The sequence below is a fragment of the Phyllosticta citriasiana genome, assembly GCF_038021145.1.
Source record: "Phyllosticta citriasiana strain CBS 120426 chromosome Unknown IWZ02scaffold_11, whole genome shotgun sequence".
In the NCBI taxonomy this organism is placed as follows: domain Eukaryota; kingdom Fungi; phylum Ascomycota; class Dothideomycetes; order Botryosphaeriales; family Phyllostictaceae; genus Phyllosticta; species Phyllosticta citriasiana.
In genome coordinates, this window is record NW_027117288.1 from 790,509 (window position 1) to 806,241 (window position 15,733).

A 15,733-nucleotide genomic window follows, 5' to 3' on the forward strand; every position below is an offset into this window, starting at 1 on the left:
ATTCGTAGCTGAATAACGGCCTATGGGTTCCTATCCTCGTGATAATAAGCAGTGCGAACCTTACCAAATGCCGCACAAAATTGCCAACATGGCTTGAGGCAATTATAGAACTAACTGCCCCAAGGTGAGCTAGCTAGTGAACGACTAGTCACAATGCATTACTGCTGCGTATGTAAGACTGGAAGGATACATGTGTGTTTGCAAGTGTGGAAGGTAGGTTCGTATTTCGGGGTTATTTATTCGTTTAATGGAGACGGACGGACGTTCTATGTCAAGAGTCTCCCTCCAATCCCTGCTCCAAGCTCTACAGAGGGGGCAGTTCTTCCAGACTGTCCAGTGTCCATCCAGTGTCGCAATGAGGCATCTCCTCCAGCTGAGCTCCTTTCGCGTGAGTTGATCGCCACGCCCAGCCCAAGCACTCACTCACTCACTCATTCATTTCCTTCGATTCGTTGCTCATCCATACAAGCAAGCATCAAGCGTCCATCGTTCGATCGTCTCTTTGTCAAGACTAGGTAGGTAGGTAGGTAGGTAGGTAGGTAGGTAGGTAGTTAGGTAGGCCAACAGGTCCAGTTGGGACCAACCAACAAGCCAACCACCAAACCCACCAAGAGCGCGCCGCCGCCGCCGCCGTTGTCGTCGTCGTCGTCGTCGTAATCATCATCATCATCTGCTTCTAAACCAAAAATCGAATCGGTTCCGTCCAAGTCGTATGATACGCGCGCTCGCCCTGTTCTCTCCAACTTATTGGTCAACGTCTTCCACATCGACATCGACATCGATATCCGGGGTCCGGGTTGCTGCCTCCAAGTCGTCAGCGCCGTCCTCCTGTTCCGAATCGGAGATTTGGCATTTTTCGTTGGTGGTCGACCGCAAAGGACGCTTCGCGGCGTCAGCAGCCGCAGCGTCGGGCGGGGAGTCGCCTTCACGCGCAGAGGAGTCGGAGACGTCGAACAGGACCTCTTCCTCCTCATCATCATCTTCATCACCGCTTCCCTCAATCTCCCCGTCTCCCTCCACACTCCGCCTCGCCGCAACAATGTGCCTCCTCCCCTCCCTCTCAACCCGCCTCGCCACCGACACCTTCGCGCCCCTGCTCGTCGGCAAAACCCACTGCCGCTGGCCCACCCGTCTATTGCCGCGAAACCACGTCATACGCTTGGCTGGTTCGACGTCGTCGCAGCGGCGGCCAAAGTCCGAGTCGTCGATGCTCTGCGCCGCGGCGGCGGCGTAGTTGACCCGGTGCAGCGTGCCCGCCGGGCTGGCCGGGAAGCCGAGAGCGCGCTTCGCGTCGTAGGCATCGAGAGCCGCCGAGGAGAGGCTGCCGCCGCGCGGAGGCGGGCGCAGACGCGTGCAGAGCCGTTTCTGCCGGTCCGCCGCCATGGGAGTCAAGCTGCGCCGTTTGAGCGGGGAGGATTTGATGGGCGAGGACGTGTCTGGGATGAAGTCATCTTCTTGGGGGTCTGAGGTGATGGACGAGCTGAATGAGTCTTGCGATTCTCCTGCGTAGGTTGTCGCAATGGCGGCGCAGGCACGGCGGCGAGGCGCAGAGGCAGCGTCAATTTCATTATCTTCGTCTTCGTCGTCTTCGTCGTCTTCGTCTTCGTCGTCATTATCATTGGCGCAGGGCGGGCTGGGGAATCTGAATGGCGGCTTGTTCCAGATGGTCCTGTCGTCCTCTGGACGCGGCGAGGGCGGAACAGGAAGGCTGACGTGAAAAGACACGTCGAGGCCGTGGTGAAGGGCGGTCGTATCTACCAATTCAACGCCATCAGGGCCAACCGTGTTGTCAAGAGCCTCGTCGCGGCTCTGCATCGATGCCACCCATAGGCCCCAGCCAATCTCAGCGTCTGTCCTAAAAGCCGACTGCTCGCCCTTCCAACTGCGCACCTTGTAGCCCGGTCGCGTCGTCAGGCACGCGCCGATGCGCTTCTTCAGCTCGGCCGGCATGGGCCCTTCAACCTCGACGCGCTGAACGCCGCGGATGTTGAGCAGCGCCCTAATGAAGGCCCGTTCCGTTTTGTAGTGGACGACACCCGGGGATTCTAGAAGCGACGCTGGAGGGTCACGATTGTACACGATGCTTTGGTAGGGTGCGTCGCGTGAGGCGGCGGGCGAGCAAATGGACTCGGCGTGCATCTCCATGTAGTCGATGCCGGCGATGGAGACTTTGAGTTTTTCCAGGCTGTGAGGAACCTGCGAAGAGGCTTGTTAGCAGGTATCCGGATGCATGTGTAGAGGCTCCATGCGACTTACATTTCCGGGGCTAATCATGTTGAGAGCGGCTGCCAACATGTCGTCCACGTATTCGTCGAGCCCTTCAACTGTCACTCCCACGTACAGCGAGCGAATTCCTTGGAACTGCTTGGGATCTTGTCCAATCATGTCCAAGAGCTCTATTGCTCCGTCGAGGCCAAACAATTTGATATCGAAACCAGCGTGTCCTTTGAAGCGAGGCGCCATCGTGCTTTGAAAATGGGTAGCGCTGTCAATAAGAGTTTGCGATAGAGAGCGGTGATTCAAGCGAATGTGGAGGTGCGGTGTTGAAGGTTGCAGAGGATCCTAGCGTGGGTTTGTTATGGCGGCAGGTATTTGGAAGAGGAAATGCTTACAGCAGGCTTTGTGGCGTCGAGAATGCTCGAGCTGGAGTGAAGTGAAGTACTGTGAAATACTACCCTGCTGCTTCCTGTGGGCATACGCGGCATCCATTGCCTGTTCAAGTCCTCGCTTTGAGATCCTGCTTTTGATGCACCGCTTTCAGCTTCGCCCAGCGTCATTCACCCTGTTGATTGTCACTATAATCATGTTTCCCTAGTTTCCAACAACTTTTCAGCGCGTGGCGGCCTCGACACGCTCGTAAGCCCTCCACCACAGGCTCATGTTGGCCGCGACCAGCAGATCCATCATCTTGAGGCCCTCGTCCCTGATTATAAGTTTCCCCAACTTGGCCTGCTTTCCCCCAAATCCACCTCCTGCGTACTCTTTTCCAAGAGACAGGTTGAGCGAAGAGAGGCCCTGAAGAATCTCGGAGGGGTCTGCTCGCATGTAGTCGGAAACAGACATTGAGGAAGAATGGTCCCTCAGTGTAGGTCTCACTAGCGCCGAGGATCGTTTAGATGCTCGATCGTCATTTTGCGCGCTCGGTAGACTCGGCAGATTGAATCTCAGCTCACTAGCCGTGACTGGCTCTGGAGCCTGTACGTTGTTGCTCACGGGCAAAATATGTCGGCACTGTGCCAAGTCAGAGTGGGGAACAGCAGAAAGTCTACATTGCTGGCTTACCCTTAACGAGTCACCGGCACCGCCGGTGATGAACTCGCATCTTCCACGCCAAGGGCTTTCGAATACAGGTCCCCGATATCCGGACTTTCTCTCCTGGGCTGGAATCTCGAGCCGCCTCCGAGCTTCGTGGAAGCCCGAGTCATCAGGAAGAATAGGTGAATGTGGGCTTGTCGGAGTGATCTGCCCAGGAACTCCGAGACTCCTTCCAGAGTCATTGGACATGGACTTTTTGTGGCCAAAATAGTCGGCAACATATCTAGATCCTTCGAACCATATCCGACGCCGGAATGCAGTATCTACGGGATTGTACGATGCTCCTGGAGGACCGTTCATGGAGCTTCTAGAAGATCGCACAGTATCTTCGCTTCTACGTGGTGACATGGGGGCTGCCATGTCGGAATGAAGGAATTTCGTGTAGCCAGGGTTGTTGATTTCGATGTAGAGAGGAGCACCAGGTTTCCGAATCGTTCGCTGCTCTTGAGGTGACTTGTCGAAATTTTCAGAGGACAAGTTAAAGCTAGGAGGATCACGAATTTTGCCAACATTCCACTGAGCCCCCGAAGCTGGATCCCGTCGGATTAATGTTAGGCACGTGCCTTCATCAGACGGACTTGGAGAAGTGGCAGGTGATGATTGAGCAGGGTCCAACTGTGACAGACTTGGACGCCCGGATGGATAAGTCGATTCGGAAAAGTTGGAGTTTACACTTGACTGATCAAGGGGCCTACGAGGCAGCGGCCGGTAGGAGTCGAAATTTGGAGATTCTGGATTCGGTGCAGCCGACCATCTGCGGGTTTCCTCACCTGGAGGAATGTTTTCTTGACGTCGAAGCGAAGGGTCATTCGAGCGCCCTCGTTGGTGGTGAGGCCGGCCAGGGGTTAAAGCATGCGGAATCTGCCTCGGGGGAAGGTTCGGGAGATTCGGCAGGTTTCCCATCTGCGTTGTTAAAGACAAGGCCGGGGGCGAGACCAAGGGCTTCCTCCGCACCGAGTTGGATGGAGTCGGCAGAGGAGCAGAGGAAGCTGGGGTGGCAGGCAGCGGTTTTCGACTGATGGGCGGTTGCTCGTTGATGGGGCGCTCTTCAAGAGGCGACGACGAGATTCCTCCGTTTTCCGAGGTAGCCTCCTTCTTCAAATCGTCATCCTCGGGACGGTCCAAATGCAAGTAGTAAAGACAGCTCTGGACATCTTCGGCAGTCACAACTTTTTGACGGGGCTTCATGGGGGACAGAAAAACATCTGGGGAATGTCAGTCACTGTCAAATTGGAGAAGAATTAGAAAAGGACTCGCCTCTGCTACCTGGGACCCTCGCAATGTATAGGACCACGGGCTCATGCTTCTCATGAGTAGGATTCCTGGGATATCGCGGAGGGTTGGAAGCGAGGGCGGTTAGCGAAGACAAGGATTTGGCCTCGATGGCGCCCGCCATGGTGGGTGGAAAGAGAAGGGAAGAAAGTGGGAGTGTTGTTCGGCTTCAACGTCACGCAGGGCTAGTTTATTTGAGCAATCAGGATGGGTCGCAGTCACAGATCAGAAGGCAGACTGTGCTGACTGGCGGGCGGTGCACTTGGCCAGATGAGTAGATGTGGCACACATACGCAGCAGCAGCGGAGGAGGCTGAGGTAGCGAAAAGGCGTGGCGGGAGAAGTTGGTGTTTGCCTGGTGGGTCAGCTCGTGATGATGATGATGATGATGAAAACAGAGCAGAGGCCGACCGAGGGACTGCATGTGGACACATAAGACAGGGCTGGAAAGCAGCCAAAGAAAGTGGTCGTCTGCTTCCTCTTCTTCTTCTTCTTCTTCTTCTTCTTCTTCGTCTTCTTCGTCTTCTTCGTCTTCTTCTTGTTTGGTTCTCTCTCTCTCTCTCTCTCTGTTGCCGGTTCCTGTCCGGGTGGCAGGTGACGGGTGGCAGGTGTAATCGGACCGGTCCGTGCACGGCCTCCACTTGGGATTTTCCATCGGTGCGGACCTGGACCCGCGCCAAGATTTCGCAGCAGAATTGTGAAGCCATCCCAAACCCTGTCCATCTCTTTTGCACTCCTCTAAACTCGGCCATCCGTGTCTAACAACCCTTCACTCACCATGGCCGACGACCTTGAGGTGTGTCCAGCTCGCCTACCCGTCTCTCGCCGCCCTGTTCTGTCCTGTCCTGTCCTGTCCTGTCCTAACACTCTCTCCAGGAACGTCTCAAGAGCCATGCCCAAGCGTTTGAGGGCCTCATGTCCCTCATCCCCGCAAAGAACTACTACGGCGAAGACACCAGCGTACGTCCTTCTTCATCTCACCGCACCGCCATCATGCTGAGACCTTGAAAGGACCAGTGGCGCCGCAAAAAGCAGACCAAGGCCGAAAAGAAGGCTGCCAAAAAGGCAAAGCTGGACCCCGAAAATATTCAGACTGCCAAAGATGTCATGGATGAGAATGAGCGCAAGCGCAAGCGCCAACTCGAGGGTCTCGAAGACGATGATCTGTCCGACCCCGCTGCCCCCGGCAAGGAACAGCCTCACCAGGGTCTGAAGCTCAAGGAATCTAAGCGCCAGAAGCTCGAGAAGGCCGCGCGACACCAAAACGGCGACGAAGAAGACGATGATGATGAGACGGCCCGACAAAAGCGGGAGGAAAGACAGAAGCAGATTCAAGAGCGCAGGGAGAAGAAAAAGCAAAAGCAGAAAGAAAAGGCCGAGTCAAGAAAATCCGCCCGCGAACAGGCTACTTCTTTGGACGCTCCCAACCCTGAGGGCGACGAGTCTGACGAAGCTGACGACGAGAAAAAGCCGGACACTCCGAAGCCAAGTGCTGAGAAGGCTGCATCAGAAGACGATGCCGCCGACTCCGATTCTGGTGACGATGAAATCGAAGCAATGGACGTGAGCGGTCTGGTCGACGAAGACGACGACGACAGCAACGCTAGCGACAGCGACTCCGGGTCCGCTGCTTCTGCCTCGCCCGACCCCGAATCTCCTGCCTCGTCTGCCGTCCCCTCCGCATCATCCTCGTCCTCGATTGTCCCTCCCGCAGACACCTCGGACAAGTCACAGCAAGCAGACAAGCCGCAAAAGTCTGGAAAACTGAAGTTGCCGGATGTTGACTCAGACGTGCTTCAGGAACGTCTGAAGGCGAGGATCGAGGCTCTTCGTGCTGCGCGCAAGGCTGACGGCATCGACGGCAAGCCCGCCCGCAACCGCCAGGAGCTCATGGAGTCAAGAAGACGCAAGGAAGAGGAGAGGCGTCAGCGGAAAAAGGAAGTGCGCAAGCAAGCAAAGGAGGACGAGCAACGTAAAAAGGCCGAGGCCGAATTGGCACGACTCCGCGGCTCTGGCTCCCCAGGCACCCCCGACATCTTCTCTCCGCGCGAACAAGAAAACAACTTTTCATTCGGTCGCATAGCGTTTGACGACGGCCAGCAGACGGACTTGCTGGGCACCAAGCTCATCGACGTGACGGCCAAGAAGGGCCGCATGGACCCCAAGACAGCCCTGATCCACGCACAAAAGAAGAAGGAGCGCCTCGCCTCAATGGACGAAGAGAAGCGCAAGGAGATTGAAGAGAAGGAACGGTGGCTGAGCGCCAAGAAGAAGGTGCACGGCGAAAAGGTGCGCGACGACACGAACTTGCTCAAGAAGACGCTCAAGCGCAAGGATAAGCAGAAGAAGAAGTCGGAGAAGGAGTGGAACGAGCGCACCGAGGGCGTCGAGAAGGCCAAGCAAGCCCGCCAGAAGAAGCGTGAGGACAACCTGCAAAAGCGCCGCGAGACAAAGGGCACCAAGCCTGGCAAGAAGGCCAATCGCATCAAGGCTGCCAGCAAGAAGAAGAGCAGGCCTGGCTTCGAGGGTAGCTTTAGGAGCAAGAACAAATGAAGTGGTGACGGTGGCGGTATGATAACGCTCAGCTATTCCAAGCAGGGCTGAGTGGTCATAGTTGGTGGTCAGTGTTGATGGAAGACCTACTCCCTCTTGCAATTCCGTTGGCAAGGCATCATTCTCTGAATAGACGCCGCGGCGGCGGCCGCGGCGGCGGCGGCAGCACAGGTGTTCAGGCGTTTACCAGCGGCGCGGCACATGAAAAGTTCTCTGTTCTTCTTTCCATCTTCAACGCATGGCACATCACATTTTCTTTTGGGGGTTGGAGGTGAGCAACCAGATACGAAAGTTCGAAAGGGCGGCGGCAATGATGCTGGTTGGTTGGTGGTTCACGGCCGCTTCTGCTCATCATGAGACTGAGATGAAAGAGGTGAGGGAGGGAGATGAAGACGGTTAGAGGTTAGGCTCATCATCAGCGTATGTACGGTAGTAATGCATTTTTGACAATGCCGACCTGTATCCTTCACAGTGGTGCTGCGTCCATGCATACCTCATTGTTTGCCTGGGCCTGTCGTCAGTCACAGTGTGAGTGAGGTGAAGGAAGGAAGCATTCATGTAAGTGTAAGGCATCTACATTGCAATCATCTTTTCTTGCCTGATTTTCTCTCTTCCTGTAAGTCAACAATGCAACGACTGTCCACCCTCGCCTTAGCCACGGCCCTGGGCTTCTTTTCATATTCAGCCCTTCAATCCTGACAATACAATCAATGTCTTTTTTCAATGTTTGTACATCACTCGGAACCAGGTGAGCCACAGCTGCTGGCCGTCAAGCAGCCACAAGGCCAAGCCGACGGGACCCGCTCAGCGGCGCTTACGTCTGCAACGTGCGAAAAGAGGGTAATTCTAGAGAAGAGAAGAAGGAGAGGGAGGAAGCCTACGAAAAGAAGAAGAAAACGCCATGCCGTGCGTCGGCGTCAATGTTACACTCTATGTACACCCGCCGAATGAATCCGCACCAGCTCTGCTCCGCCCGTCGTCTACTATATCGCGTCCTCTACCTGTAGGGAGCGTCGGCTCTCGCAGCCGCCGCCAGCTCCGGCTCCCACTTGTCGCCGTTGGATAGCAGTTTCTCCTTGTTGTACAGCAGCTCCTCCCTCGTCTCGGTGGCGTACTCTGTATTGGGCGCTACAACACAGTCAGTCAGAAAATAGACACCCAAAGCGATTGGGGCATCTGTGGCCAAAGCAGTAGGCTCAGCGGGGTCAGACTCACACTCGACAATGGCGTCGACGGGGCAGCTCTCCTGGCAGAAGCCGCAATAGATGCACTTTGTCATGTCAATGTCGTAGCGCGTGGTGCGGCGGCTGCCGTCCTCGCGCTCCTCGGCCTCGATGGTGATGGCCTGCGCCGGGCAGATGGCCTCGCACAGCTTGCACGCAATGCAGCGCTCCTCGCCCGTCGGGTACCGCCGCAGCGCGTGCTCGCCGCGGAAGCGGGGCGAAATGGGGCCCTTTTCGAACGGGTAGTAGATTGTGTAGCTGCAGGGTTGGATCAACCGTCAGCCAGCCGTCCCAATTGATGCGATATATCGGCGAGAGCTGGACTGGCTAGCTCGAAGTTTGGCCGCCTGTTGGTGTTGGTGTGGTTCGGTTGGGGGCACTCACGGTGGCCGGAAAAACTGCTCCAGCGTAACGTACATGCCGCGTAGAATCTCGAGCAGCAGGAACTTCTCGCTGGCCAGGTCCATGATGTTCTTGTCCGTCGTGTCCCAGCGCTTGGGCGGCGGGACGCGGAATCCGGCCGGTGGCGGGCCCGAGGGCAGGGCGGCGCGCGCGGCGCTCGTCGAGAAGAGAGCGGCGGCCGTCGAGGCCGTGGGCGAGGGTCGCAGCAACTGGGCCGTCGGCCGGGCCCGAGCCAGCATCGTCAATGGTCGTGTGGAGGCCATTGTGGGGGATGTGATGGTGGAGGGACTGAGGTACGGTGTGGAGGGAGTCGGAAGTGGCGTATGGTATTTGATAGTCGGACTTGTGATTGGCTGGTATTGGTACCCCGGAAGATCGATGGTTACAAACGGTGGCCGACTGGATGGAGCGCGTTGGACGAGCGGAAAAGCGTCGTGATGGCGGATTTGTCTGGTTCTTGGTGGACGATGGCTGATGGTCTATTTTCTAATAATCGGCTGTGGGCTCACTTGAACAAGCCGTCTCCCCAGACAGACTGGAGTCCAAGTCGAACGACGTGGAGCAAGGACTTGGCCCGCGCGGTGGACGAGAGAGCCCGGGCCGGGCACGTGATAAGCTCGCAGCCAGCCGGAATCGAAGCTCTCAGCCGGCGTAGACGATTTTACGCAAGTGCACCACCACCCGCCTCCATCTCGTCCATTCAACCCAAACAACGCCTGTCATGTTCAGAACCGCTCTCCTCCGCTCCGTCCGTGGCGCTGCCAGCTCCGTCGCCCGCTTCAGCGCGCCAATTGCCCGCCCGGCTGTACCTGCGCTGCTCGCCCAGTCGAGACAGGCTGCTCCCGCCGCCGCTTCGTTCAACGCCATCAGGTTCTACTCTGCCGGCGGCGCTCTCAACAGCAACGAGATCGAGGGCAGGATACTCGACCTGTTGAAGAACTTTGACAAGGTACTCGCGCCAGTTGGAGCAGCCACGCTGCATCTTGGATAGACGCTAACTCGCCCTCAGGTCCAGGATGTCTCCAAGGTAAACGAGATCAGAGCCAGTGCAGTTGCGCGCCCTTGCTGATCATATGCAGCTCCACCCCAAGGCACATTTCTTGAACGACCTGGGCCTGGACAGCCTCGACACTGTGGAGGTTGTCATGGCCATTGAGGAGGAGTTTAGCATTGAGATACCCGACAAGGAAGCCGACAAGATCCATAGCGGTACGTTGCGCAGGGATGACTATCGGATACCGTTGAGTCCGGTTGTTTTGGTTCGTGTGACTAACGAAGGAGCAGTGGACCAAGCCGTGGAGTACATTCTGAGCCAGCCTGACGGTGAGTAACCACGGATGATGTTGGACTTGGAGTCACAGAAGCTGACTGCTGCACAGCCAAATAAATGCACGATGTCATGGTTGAGTTGGGCCGGGGAGGCGGGTCATTGGAGAGATAGCGGAGGGGGATTTGTGCATGTACAAAAGCACCGGTCCAGGATTTTCTAAGCAAGCGAATGTACGATGGGTATAGAAAATTATCGCAATCCCCTGCAACTACGAGTCGTCTTTGAAAAGTGCCATGTGAAACGTTGCCCGTTGAACCGTGGGCGGTGATGGGAGGTGGTGCCAAGGCCTGAATCGAAACCACGGTACAGGTGAGGTGTATGCACCAACCAACAGACATCCACCAGACTCCCCATGTTGGAGGCGCGCCAAGCACGCACTGCTACCCCAGATCCTACTGCGCGACTCTCGAAAAAGTAATTCGACGACAGCATTGCCCGCTGCCTCCAATAACGTCGTCGCCCCTCCTGAGAGCAAATTACGCATACCGACGCTGCCCGCCCGAATCCCGCTCACCATCCCTGTGCAAGGAAGCGCCGAGCTCACTCTCAACACACCCACGCACTTCCAGTTCCGCAGCGGATGGCCTCCTCAGCTTCAGGCTTGACGCGCCGCCGGGGCGGAGGTGTGGCCGCCAACGGCGACACCGACGATGGCAGCCGTGTAGGCTCGCCCGCGCCGCGGCGCAACGACGACTCCCGCGGCCCAGAGACGTCCTACGAGAGCACCGAAAATGGCCACAAGATTGCCTTTGACCCCCGCGACATTAGCGAGAGCGCCGAGCGGCTCAAGCAGCCCAAGCTGACCCTCATGGAGGAGGTGCTGCTCATGGGCCTCAAGGACAAGCAGGTGGGCAAACGCCAGCGAGGCTGCCGCAGGGGAACGCACCATTACTGACACCTGTCGACTTTGAGCAGGGCTACCTCTCCTTCTGGAACGACAACATTTCGTACGCTCTCCGTGGATGCATCGTCATAGAGCTCGCCTTCAGGGGACGCATAAGCATGCAAAAGGACTCGTCAAGGCGGCGCTTTCCCCTCGCCGAGCGCGTCATTGAAGTCATAGACGACACCCTCACCGGAGAAGTTTTGCTGGACGAAGCCCTCAAAATGATGAAGTCGAGCGAGAAGATGAGCGTCGCATCCTGGATTGATCTCATGAGCGGTGAGCACCACTGCCGCTTTGTTCGTTTGCAACAATTGCTAACACTTGGCACCTTTAATTTTTGCAGGCGAGACATGGAACCTCATGAAGATTGGCTACCAACTCAAGCAAGTCCGCGAACGCCTCGCCAAGGGCCTCGTGGACAAGGGCATCCTCCGGACAGAGAAGCGCAACTTCTTGCTCTTTGACATGGCCACCCACCCCGTCGCCGATGGCGGCGCAAAAGATGAAATCAGGCGCCGGGTCAGGAATCTCTTGACCAGCCGTACCGTCGTTCTCCCCGCAAGCCAATTCCTCCCAGAAGAGATGGAGTTTAGATATCTGCGCACAATTGCCATGGTCTGCGCGGCATACGCGGCCAATGTTTTGGAGAATGCGCTTTCCACGCTGGGTCACGAGGCTCGCGAGCGGGCATTCGCACAAGTCGACGAGCTGCTCGCCGAGTATTCGCAGTGGCCGTTTGCTCGACGGGCGGGTGGCTCTGGGGGCGTGGGGGCCAACTTGGGCCAAGTTGTGCAGGACGAAATTACCAATGCAAAGGACAAAGAGCTCCAGCTAGAGGTGAGCTTGCCAGATGACGTCAAAGTGGAAGACTGACATGCAACAGGTCGTCGCTGCTTGCTTGAGTGTTTTTACCAGACTTGATTCCCTGCTTTGAGGCTTCTTTAGCGTGACGGCCTACCGCGTTTACATTATGCCCACCATTGGCCGGGCATCCCTTTGCCTTGAGAGCAAAAATTTGGGAGATGACTGACGGGCAGGCACATGAGCAGGCCCAGTGGTGGGGAGCAGCCTGGCGTGCTGCTGGGTTACGGACGGTGGGTTGGTTGGGAGGCATGCAGTACGAGAGGCCAGACTCGTGCCCTCTTTAACATCTTTTTTCTCTTCTGTGCTTCTCTTATTCATGTTGGACTGCAGGGCGCCAGGAAGACGAAAAATCGCGGAGTAGTATCCAATCCCGACTACCTTATGGGGAGGGCAGACCGTGTTTGAGTAGCATTTGTGGGGCGATGAGACGATATCTGGGTAGCTGGAATCGCGTGTCTTCCAACAGCAGCACGATAGGTAAAGGTTTTAATTGCTTTGAACAACAAAAGTTGAGTTCAACCAAGATAAGACGTGTGGTAGTGGTCGTGGTCGTCGTCAGCTAGCGGGCTTGGCGTGGTGGTGGTCCAGCTAGAGCCAGTGCAGTGTCCAGTCAGCAGCGGCCTTGCCCTTAGATGCGACAGCAGCGACACGCAGCAGACACAACCGCCGCGCATTGCCAGCTCCAGCCCCCCCGTCGACCACTCCCCATAACCCGATCTTCCGCCTCCCGTCGTGCCAGGGGCGGAGTCTGTCGAGCTCCTCCCGGTCCTCCTCCCGACGAGTCCGCTCTCGCTGGGCACATTCCGACCTCCACGCTCCGCCCGTCGCCCTCGGCATTTCTCTCTGCTGCTAGCCAAACAGGCCACTCCGCCCAGCCTGCCCTCTGGACGCGCCGAATCATTGCCCAACCCTCTGGTACGTCTCTTTGCCTCTCCCAAACCCTCTTTTGCTGCCCTGCTGCTGTCAGACTCGCTCGCCATGATGACCCTCGACCTGCTGTCGAGCCTGGCCTCTTGCGCGCCGTTGCACACCATCACCTACGCGCCCGCTGCCCGGAGCTGTGGCTGACTCTTGCAGATCATTCATGTATCCTCCTTGACCCAGGCACAATTCACTTGCGTCCTGGGCGACCTCATCTGATTGCCATTGTTACGCGCCGGCCCTCTCCCCGTACATAGACCATGCCGTCGCCCATGTCCACCTCCTCCAACGCGCCTCCCGTTCAGTCGCACGAATCATCGCTCCAAGAAAACACAATCGGCGCGCAAGAAGCGCAAAATGGCCTCGCCGGGGATGATGACGTCCAAAGCTCGGATCCAGCTGCTGGAGGGACCACGTCCGGGCAAACCGCAGAGGGCAATGATATCATTCGCGAAGGAAAAGCAAAGGCAAAAGCTGTGATGGCTGCGTCTGGCGTGGAAACGAGCTCTAACTCGGGTCAGAATGCTTCACCCGGTCGTTCGAGGACCCCGCCTGGCACGACTGACGCTACCAATGGCCCGTCGCCGAGCAGAAAGAGGTCGCGCTCTGGCTCGCGAATACCATCACAAGCGCCATCACAGGGCTCATCGAGCCAGAATCAAGCGAGCCTCACTGAATACCTCATTGGTCAATACACAACGCGCGACATGCTGCACTCTGCGGCCATGAGCGAGCAGGCCAACAGGGACTCCAAGGTCATGAGCGAAAAGCTGGCAGAGCTCGAGTATTACAAAAATCTGCGCCAGCACAGGCAAATAGATCCCGGATCCGTGTTTGGATATGGCTTTGAAGGATACGGCAATGGCATCACCGACTCGAAACAACCTCGCCTGCAATATCCTGCGTTCCGGAAACGGCTGGGGAATCGAAGAGCAAGGAACTTCTATGTACCCAAGAAAGATCTGCAGAAGCAGGCAGAGCAGTTTGAGGAACTGGTGCCGGTCCGCTTAGACATTGAGTTTGACAAGATTAAGCTGCGCGACACTTTCACATGGAACCTGCACGACCGCTTGGTCACCCCGGAGTTGTTTGCCGAGAACATGGTAGAGGACTTTAAGATTCCCCCAGAAATAACGCCTCATGTCCTACGCCACATTGACGGCGAGATCAAGGAGCAGCTCCAAGACTACTATCCCCACGTGTTTTTCAAGGAGGATCCACTGGACCCGCATCTACCCTACGATGCGTACAAAAACGATGAGATGCGGATTCTGATCAAGTTGAACATCACCATAGGAGCGCATACCTTGGTGGATCAGTTCGAATGGGACATTAACGATCCCATGAATTCGCCAGAGGAATTTGCAAGGTCGATGACGGCGGAGCTCTCCCTTTCCGGCGAATTCACAACAGCAATCTCCCATTCTATCAGGGAGCAATGCCAAATGTTTACCAAGAGTCTCTACATCACCGGCCACCCCTTTGATGGCCGGCCTGTCGAAGACGCAGATGTGAGAGACAGCTTCTTACCATCCCCACTGCCATCCGTGTTCCGTCCGGTGCAAGCCGCAAAGGATTATGCGCCGGTGCTTTATGAGCTGAACGAGGCCGATCTGGAGCGCGCCGAGCTGTCGATCATGCGCGAGCAACGGCGGCAGAAACGCTCCGTAAACAGGAGAGGCGGTCCAGCCTTGCCTGATCTCAAGGACCGCCAACGGACCGTGCGGACCATGGTCGTCTCTTCTGTCATTCCCGGCGCCGCAGAGCAAGTGGAAGAAAGCCGGTTGTACAAGATGTCTCGGTCAGGAGGCAGAGGCCGGCGCGCCGCCCGGGACGGCGCAGATGATTCGGAAGAATCCGAGAGTGAAGAGTCCGGGGTTGAATCACCAGCACCTTCACAGATCACTGGAGGGACTGCAAGAACAAGAGGCATGCGTGGCGCCGCGACGGCAGCTACCGTTGCCATGCGGGCGAACCTTGGGCGGTCACAGACCCCCGAGTTGTCCCAGATCCAACACCATCACGAGACGCGTACCTCGAGGCGCCTTGGCGGCGATCGCGAAGAGAGTGTTGCTGAATCAAGCTCGCACGTTCTCAAGTTGCGGATATCGCGCGAAAAGTACCGGCGGTGGATGCAAGCGCAGACGACAGGAAGGGCACACGAGTACCGAGTCAGCCACACGAATCCCCTTGTTGCTTCGGCTGCCTCGACGCCGCAACATGCTACACCATCTCGAAATTCGATGCCGCCGCCTCCCTCGCCGGCAATGCAGCAACGCTCCACGCCAGTGCCCGGAACCCCCACTAGCAACGGCCAGCAACAGTACCGATACTACCCAGACGGGCGCGTCGACGCGCCGTACCCTCAACCTTCGCACGCAGTGAGGAATCCCAAGAGGCAGAGTTTTTACAAATAAAGCCCAATTACTAATGACGTCTTAGCCCCCGCCGGCAACGTGGCTGACCGAGGCGCTGCAAAGATTGCACGACAAGCACCAAACGTCCAACTTTGAAGCGCTGATGCGCTATTCGGCCGTTGACAAGAACACGAACGCGCAGGTGCGGCTGGACAGCCTGCCGCCGGGCGGGCCGCCCCCTTCGCACGTCAAGTTCATGTGGCTGCCGCGCATCAAATGCCTCGACTGCCCGGGCAAGCTGTACACGGCCGGGCCGGGCCTGACGGTCGAGAACTTCGAGGTCCATTTGAAGAACCGCATGCATCTGGATGCGGTCAAGAAGCGCAAGGGGCAGACCAGTCGAGGCGCGTCGTCGTCATGATGATCTTTATTTTTGTGCGCGTGGGTGGACAAGTGGGGTCAAGGCAGGCAGGCTACGCGGCGGATCTGGCTGCAATTCGTCTTTGTATATCATGGCCATTTTGAAGGCGGGCCGGGCAGAGAGGGGTAGGGTCATTTTTTGATTTGGGGTCTTTGTCTTCGGACGGGCAGGCAGTCCTTTGGGTACGAAT

The 15,733-nt window shown here is 57.0% G+C and overlaps 7 protein-coding genes across 7 annotated transcripts; 4 read left to right on the forward strand and 3 right to left on the reverse strand.

Moving 5' to 3' along the window:
• Positions 1-744: 744 nt before the first annotated feature.
• IWZ02DRAFT_435395 (uncharacterized protein) lies at positions 745-2,463 on the reverse strand (the record flags this gene model as incomplete). The annotated part of the gene is made up of 2 exons (XM_066766439.1): positions 745-2,196; positions 2,257-2,463. 2 exons carry the CDS (start codon positions 2,461-2,463, stop codon positions 745-747), a joined length of 1,659 nt encoding a protein of 552 aa, XP_066620431.1.
• Positions 2,464-2,646: 183 nt separating this feature from the next.
• On the reverse strand, positions 2,647-4,830 carry IWZ02DRAFT_50496 (uncharacterized protein). The gene is made up of 3 exons (XM_066770370.1): positions 4,573-4,830; positions 3,283-4,520; positions 2,647-3,231 (listed from the first exon to the last, which is right to left on the reverse strand). Exons 1-3 carry the CDS (start codon positions 4,709-4,711, stop codon positions 2,830-2,832), a joined length of 1,779 nt encoding a protein of 592 aa, XP_066620432.1. The 5' UTR covers positions 4,712-4,830; the 3' UTR covers positions 2,647-2,829.
• A 125-nt stretch (positions 4,831-4,955) lies between these two features.
• On the forward strand, positions 4,956-7,596 carry IWZ02DRAFT_458444 (ribosome biogenesis protein Rrp14-C). Its single transcript, XM_066768010.1, has 3 exons — positions 4,956-5,382; positions 5,463-5,546; positions 5,598-7,596. The coding sequence occupies exons 1-3, from the start codon at positions 5,365-5,367 to the stop codon at positions 7,137-7,139; spliced, it is 1,644 nt and encodes a 547-aa protein (XP_066620433.1). The 5' UTR covers positions 4,956-5,364; the 3' UTR covers positions 7,140-7,596.
• A 517-nt stretch (positions 7,597-8,113) lies between these two features.
• On the reverse strand, positions 8,114-9,138 carry IWZ02DRAFT_50488 (23 kDa subunit of putative NADH-quinone oxidoreductase). Its single transcript, XM_066770368.1, has 3 exons — positions 8,747-9,138; positions 8,355-8,620; positions 8,114-8,267 (listed from the first exon to the last, which is right to left on the reverse strand). The coding sequence occupies exons 1-3, from the start codon at positions 9,025-9,027 to the stop codon at positions 8,137-8,139; spliced, it is 678 nt and encodes a 225-aa protein (XP_066620434.1). The 5' UTR covers positions 9,028-9,138; the 3' UTR covers positions 8,114-8,136.
• Positions 9,139-9,418: 280 nt separating this feature from the next.
• On the forward strand, positions 9,419-10,366 carry IWZ02DRAFT_458451 (acyl carrier protein-like protein). Its single transcript, XM_066768011.1, has 5 exons — positions 9,419-9,713; positions 9,774-9,791; positions 9,844-9,973; positions 10,049-10,087; positions 10,144-10,366. Exons 1-5 carry the CDS (start codon positions 9,486-9,488, stop codon positions 10,149-10,151), a joined length of 423 nt encoding a protein of 140 aa, XP_066620435.1. The 5' UTR covers positions 9,419-9,485; the 3' UTR covers positions 10,152-10,366.
• Positions 10,347-11,929, forward strand: IWZ02DRAFT_50603 (vacuolar protein sorting-associated protein-like protein 74). Its single transcript, XM_066770395.1, has 4 exons — positions 10,347-10,941; positions 11,010-11,256; positions 11,324-11,817; positions 11,864-11,929. Exons 1-4 carry the CDS (start codon positions 10,675-10,677, stop codon positions 11,912-11,914), a joined length of 1,059 nt encoding a protein of 352 aa, XP_066620436.1. The 5' UTR covers positions 10,347-10,674; the 3' UTR covers positions 11,915-11,929.
• Positions 11,930-13,037: 1,108 nt separating this feature from the next.
• On the forward strand, positions 13,038-15,543 carry IWZ02DRAFT_382092 (uncharacterized protein; the record flags this gene model as incomplete). The annotated part of the gene is made up of 2 exons (XM_066765207.1): positions 13,038-15,146; positions 15,208-15,543. The coding sequence occupies 2 exons, from the start codon at positions 13,038-13,040 to the stop codon at positions 15,541-15,543; spliced, it is 2,445 nt and encodes an 814-aa protein (XP_066620437.1).
• Between the last annotated feature and the right edge of the window lie 190 nt (positions 15,544-15,733).

Coding starts and splice junctions, on each gene's coding strand:
- IWZ02DRAFT_50603 (XM_066770395.1), top strand. CDS start 10,675: ATGGCCTCCTCAGCTTCAGGCTTGACGCGCCGCCGGGGCGGAGGTGTG. Junction 10,942..11,009: donor TGGGCCTCAAGGACAAGCAG/GTGGGCAAACGC, acceptor GACTTTGAGCAG/GGCTACCTCTCCTTCTGGAA. Junction 11,257..11,323: donor CTGGATTGATCTCATGAGCG/GTGAGCACCACT, acceptor TAATTTTTGCAG/GCGAGACATGGAACCTCATG.
- IWZ02DRAFT_458444 (XM_066768010.1), top strand. Junction 5,547..5,597: donor ACTACGGCGAAGACACCAGC/GTACGTCCTTCT, acceptor AGACCTTGAAAG/GACCAGTGGCGCCGCAAAAA.
- IWZ02DRAFT_458451 (XM_066768011.1), top strand. CDS start 9,486: ATGTTCAGAACCGCTCTCCTCCGCTCCGTCCGTGGCGCTGCCAGCTCC. Junction 9,974..10,048: donor AGCCGACAAGATCCATAGCG/GTACGTTGCGCA, acceptor ACGAAGGAGCAG/TGGACCAAGCCGTGGAGTAC.
- IWZ02DRAFT_50496 (XM_066770370.1), bottom strand. CDS start 4,711: ATGGCGGGCGCCATCGAGGCCAAATCCTTGTCTTCGCTAACCGCCCTC. Junction 4,521..4,572: donor GAGGGTCCCAGGTAGCAGAG/GCGAGTCCTTTT, acceptor GACATTCCCCAG/ATGTTTTTCTGTCCCCCATG. Junction 3,232..3,282: donor GTGCCGGTGACTCGTTAAGG/GTAAGCCAGCAA, acceptor GACTTGGCACAG/TGCCGACATATTTTGCCCGT.
- IWZ02DRAFT_50488 (XM_066770368.1), bottom strand. CDS start 9,027: ATGGCCTCCACACGACCATTGACGATGCTGGCTCGGGCCCGGCCGACG. Junction 8,621..8,746: donor GAGCAGTTTTTCCGGCCACC/GTGAGTGCCCCC, acceptor CCAACCCTGCAG/CTACACAATCTACTACCCGT. Junction 8,268..8,354: donor CGTCGACGCCATTGTCGAGT/GTGAGTCTGACC, acceptor ACTGTGTTGTAG/CGCCCAATACAGAGTACGCC.